This window comes from Pteropus vampyrus, unplaced genomic scaffold, assembly GCF_000151845.1.
Source record: "Pteropus vampyrus isolate Shadow unplaced genomic scaffold, Pvam_2.0 Scaffold86, whole genome shotgun sequence".
Lineage (NCBI taxonomy): Eukaryota > Metazoa > Chordata > Mammalia > Chiroptera > Pteropodidae > Pteropus > Pteropus vampyrus.
Genome location: NW_011888867.1, coordinates 1,964,907 through 1,970,329, shown reverse-complemented (window position 1 = coordinate 1,970,329; position 5,423 = coordinate 1,964,907). Strand labels below are relative to the sequence as shown.

Below are 5,423 nucleotides of genomic sequence, written 5' to 3'. Positions count from 1 at the left end.
TGACACCGCGTCTGACGCCGCTTCTCCTCCCCAGGGCTCAGAGCCCATGGCCGTTGTCGTCTCCTCGCTGCCTTGGGTTGTCACTCAGCATTTCGGTGTCTTTTCCGTGCTAGCGTGGCGCCGGGCTTAAAGTTTGCCCGAATGAATGAATGAATGAATGAATGAGCAAAATAAGTAAACATGACTCTCATCATTTGCTTTTAGACCGTCCCGCTGATCGGGCCTTAAATTCCTCAAAAGCAGGAATTCTGTATCTTCTGCGAGGCTGACACAGGTCACACAGGGTCTGGGATGGAGGAGAGGGACCACTGAGCATCTATCTGTAGGTCCAGCAGGGAGAGGGAGCCTTGGGAAGGTGGGTGGTGGACATGATCCAGCCCCTGCAACTCCTTTCCTCGGTGTGAACAATACAAGAGCAGCCGGGAGCTTCAGAGAGCCTTTCCCTTCACCCCACCATCACCACCGCCAACCCCTGCCTCCAATACGATCTGTCCTCGGCCACCACTAATAATACTGGCAGCAAATCCTGAGTACTGTTCTAGGTACTTTGTATGTGTCACCTCCTTCGATTCTCTGAGTAACCTGTGAGGTAGGTACTGTCACCATCCCCATTTGACAGATGAGCAAATAGAGGCACCCAAAGTCACCCAGCTAGCAAGTAAAGGGGCCAGGACTTGAACTAGGAGGCCGGCTCCAGCCGCCCGCTGGGAAGAGCGGAGGGTCCCATTCTAAGAGCCTTCCAGAGGCACCTGTGTCTGTCCTCAGTGTTAGAAAATTTGTCCTAAATAGACCCAGTTAAACCCAGGTCTCTTCCATCGCTGGCAGGGATAGGGGGCTGGAGGACAGTTGGTACCTCACCTCGCTTGCCCATCGGTCTGTTTCCCCTGCTTCTGTGTCTCACAGCCCAGCACAGTAGCACATCCTGGGAGACGCGGGAGGATGCCCAAGTGAGCCGACTGCTGAGAAGCTATCGGGGAGCTGGAGCTCATTCCTGGGGAGCGCTCTGTCCGGGGAAACCACTGGCCCCGATCCACAGGCTGAGCGGGAAGTGAGATTCACTCTCGAGTCCAAGAAAAGGGCTGAAATCACACCCTTGGTCCTTCTGCATAAGTCCGAATCCTTCAGGCTCCCTCTACCCAGATGCCCCCAGAATCAGACGCACCCAAGGGATTCTCGGGGGAGAGAGTTTGCCTAGGTGTGCCTTGTCAGAAGCCTGAGATGTGACTCCAGCCCGGTCTCCGATTCGTTTGTGAGTGAGTGACTAACTTTGAGCCACGGTTTCCACACCTGTAAAGCAGGACTGTAGATTCTCAGCCCACTCACCTCACAGGGCACTTCTAGGAAGAACTGGGTAGTGTTTTGTAAAACACAGCGCTCCACAGTGAGGTGTGGCTGTCACTGTTGCTGCTGCGGGCTTTCGTACAATTCTGTCACAATATCACACCTTTTCCTGGCCAAGTCTCTGGTCACCCATTCGAGCTCTGCCGGATGAACTTTCAAGGCAGGGGACTTCCAGCATGCTGGCAGACACCCTCGGACATTCAGCCCCGTGCTTCTTGTGCAGGAGGGCACTTGCTGGCTCCCGTGGAACACCAGGACATTGTCACTGTCAGGAAAACTGTTCTCCTTGGAAAGGTCTCGGCACGTGCCCCTTACTTAGAGGGAAGTTTCTGGCAATTCTCAAGGGACAGATGGGAAGTCAGTTTGTGACCAGCCTCCGTGCCTTAGCCTCCTGGTTCAGCTAAATTCTTTTCTTGAGTCATGAGAAATAAGCCTCTGAAGGCTGGTTCTTTTCTGTGGTGTGACGTTGGCTGCATGATGTAACCTCTCCGTCAATCGGCTTTCTCGTCTGTAGAAATAGTTAATGATGATAGCGCCTTCTTTGTAGGGTTACTATAAGGATTAATAATACATTGAGTATTTAGAATACTGCTGACTCACAGTAAGCGCCATGTAACTTACTCATTTTTTGTTAGGTCGATATGAATTGGATGGGCTGTGATGGCTGGGGAGGGGGTAGCATTTCCTTGTTACCATCCTACATTCTGTTCTTCAGCTCCAGAAAGTCAGATTTCTCATGACTGACTCACGTGAGTCAAACTCACGAGAGACTGATGTATAGCCCACAGTGCCGTGAATCAACTGTCAAGGAGAAATATGGCTTCTCGATACTTTGCATGCCTAGAGCTCGCTCTTGCTTGGAGTGTGGTCCGAAGTGACCCTCCGTGAGCTGGTGTGATTGAGCCTCTCTCCAGGGTAACTGCTAGGCAGACAAACTATTGGCGTGGACAGGGCTGGGCCCTGAGCAGGGCTGGGCTCACCTTGCCAGGTCTGTCGCACTGACCCCTCTCTATTTTAGGGGTTTCCTGGTCACCACTTTCCTCGTGGAAGGTGAAGAGTTACAGTCCCCTCTTCAGTGTATCTTCGATCCATCCACTTCTTTGTCTGCACAGCTGCCACCCTCCTCCAGGTCACCATCCTCTCCTGCCTGCCGCCCCCTGCTTCTATTTGTCCCCAGTCCAGTCTCCACAGGGCAGCAGAGTGATCATAAGGCCGGTCGCCCTCGCTTAAACCCCTTCCCTGGTATAATACCGTAGTGGGCTCCCCAGAAGATATGTCCACCGGAACCTCGAAATGTGACCTCGTTTGGAAAAAAAGTCCTTTGCAGATGAAGTTAAGGTAGGGATCTCAAGATGCGGTCCTCCTGGACAGGTGTCCATGGAAGACGAGAGAAGTGAAGGACACAGAGGAAAGTCAGGTGAAGATGGAGGCAGAGATAGGAGCTTTTCGCCCGTAAGCCGAGGAATGCCGGGGCTGGCCGGCGACCCCAGAAGCTGGAAGCGGCAAGGAAGCATTCTCCCTTGGAGCCTTCGGAGGGCACACAGCGCGGCCACGCCTGATTTCAAGCTTCCGGCCTCCAGAACTGAGAGAGAATAAACTTCTGTTGTTTTAGGCTATCCTGGTTTGTGGCACCTAATTTATTAAGGACACTACAGCAAACAGATACAAGTGGCTGGCCACTACCCTTCAGAGAAACACCAGACGCCTCAGCACGAGGCCGGCACAGCCTGGCGGGGGCGCCTCCCCGGCTTCGCCTTCGGCCCTTCGCCCTGGAAAATGCCACGCTCTTTGCCGCCTCAGGGTCACTGCACTTCCTGTTCGCCCCTGCAGAACCTTCTTCCCCACACTCTCTTGGCGTGGTTGGCCTCTCCTCCGTCCTTCAGGTCTCCCAGAGGCCTTCCGAGACCACGCCACCCAAACCACAGCTCCTGGGGCTTCCCTGTTTATTCCTTCACAGCCCCACCTGGGCATGGTTTTAAATAATTGATTTATCATGTCTCTCCTTTGTTCTAACACAGTCTCCATCAAGATAAAGACCTCGTCTGTCTTGTTGACCCAGGCTCCCAGCAGCTGGCTCCGTGCCCAGCACACAGTCAGCCTACAGTTAAGATTTTGTTGAGTTAATAAATTTAAAGCCTTATAACAAAGTCCTGCTCATCTTGTTCTTGACCTACAGAACGACTGTGGTGGTTTAAAGCAACTTTTGCGTGATCTCATTAGTTTCGTCTGATTTAATTAAACTCTTAGTATTCTGGGGAAGACCCCAGTGTCACCCCCCGGAAACCATTCGCATAAGCCCGCCTCGCGGATGCAATGAGCAGAGCTGAAACCAGCTGCTCCTAAGAGTTCTAAGTTCTTGAGTTAGTACTCCGTCCATGGAGCACGAATTTTTACGTAAACTAAGTCCTTTCGTTTTCACAACTCCCCTCTGATCCGCCCGTCTTTCCCCAGCCTGCTAATTCCCTTTTCCCCTTGAGCTTTTTTTCAATAACACAAATCAAAGTCCATCGGAGAGGCCTAAGTGTATACGTCTGCTCACACATATAATTTCGCAAGTGCAAGAGTTTATCAGTCCTGAATGTATACGTAGTTAGTGACAGGCTTGGCTAATCTTTCATCTAATCACACTCATTAGCATTTAAATATATAATCATTAACGTATCTGGACATGGCATTCTAAATATTTTATAGAGGTCTTAATGACAGTAGACTTCCAGTCTTGCCATAAAACTCATGGGCCCCGTCAATTAAAGATGTGGTGTCAGGTAGCTTGGGGCCCTGGCAGCACCTGGGTGGCAGCGAGAACCTGCCATTTGCCGGGGAAGGGGTGGGGGGAGGGGTGGCTGGAGTCTCCAGTTTCCAGCTGCCCCGCGAGAGCAGGGCCCAGGGGCCAGCTATTAGAGAAGGCAAGGAAATTGGTTTCTGTGATTTCTCCCTGCTCCACCTCTGATAGCTACAGTCACTGTCCTCCCAGAAGAGAGGAACAGCAAAGACACAATAACAAAAATTAAAAATAATAATTACTACTACTAAGGCTTTGAGGAGGTGATTAAATAAAATACCCCTTTCTCCCTCTGCCAGATTAGGAAGCAGGGTCAGAAGGTGTCCCAGGATTCAGGGGAATGAAGATCAGAATGTGAGTTTTGGGGCTGCGAAAGCTGAGCTGAGAATGGGGCTCAGATCAGTGGCCACGGCCCCGGATACCACCGTCTGCCAGAAGCGGGCAGACTTATCCGCACGGACCGCACAGGTGGGCACCGGTGGCCCCCTGGCAGTCGTCCCCTCATCCTGAAAGCTGTCTTCACACCTCGAAGCCCTGTATGGATCAGAAAGCTCGTCTTCAGGCACTTCCCATTCTGTGAGGTTGGCAGGATTTTATTGTACCCGTTCCGTGGAGGAGAACCCTGCGTCTCTAAGAGGTCCTGTGGGTTCTTGAAGGCACACAGCTGGTGGGAGGCAGAGCACGACCCAAATCCTAGACATCCTGCTGCAAGTCCCACCTGCACTGTGACCGTGTTTTCCCAGCAGATGTCCTGGGTCCATGGGGTGACCCATGTGGTCCTCCAGGAAGGCTTGGGGCATGCAGGGGGTTGGAAGACCTCATGGGATGGGGCCACCAGGCTCCACTCCGCCCCATGGCCGAGGCCAGCATCCATCCCAGCCATGCTGTACCAGGCACTGCCCACGTGGATGTGGTTAGGAGCAGCGGCTCGGAGCCAGAGCAACTGGGCTGAATCCTGTCTCCACCATATGCCAACTGGGTCAGCCTTACCAGTCTTTGCCTCAGTTTCCTCATTTGTAAACTGGGGGTCATGGTGGTAACTCCCTCACAGGATGGCTATGAGGGAAAATTTAGTGAAAACTTGCAAGACGTAGAACAATACCTGACCCACAAAAAACACTCAGTAAATTTTAACTGCTATTACTGTCATCACCATCGCTGTCACCGTCACCATCACCGTCACCATCACCGTCACCGTCATCGTCACCGTCACCGTCATCGTCACCATCACCATCATCGTCACCGTCATCACCGTCGCCATCATCGTCGCCATCGTCATCACTATCATCACCACCACCAT

General features: G+C 52.4%; 1 protein-coding gene across 3 annotated transcripts in view; it reads left to right on the top strand.

The window, feature by feature from the left end:
- Nucleotides 1–4,841, top strand: part of LOC105294417 (collagen alpha-1(I) chain-like) — a 71,717-nt gene extending 66,876 nt beyond the window's left edge. Inside the window, exon 3 of one of the 3 annotated variants that reach the window (XM_011363620.2) lies at nt 4,423–4,841. In XM_011363620.2, the coding sequence (XP_011361922.2) occupies nt 4,423–4,633 (211 nt within the window). In that variant the 3' untranslated portion in view covers nt 4,634–4,841. Of the gene's footprint in view, nt 1–2,712; nt 3,270–3,359; nt 3,484–4,422 lie in introns of those variants that run through there. The other 2 variants (XM_023532606.1, XM_023532607.1) reach the window with 2 other exon arrangements.
- Nucleotides 4,842–5,423: the final 582 nt, after the last annotated feature.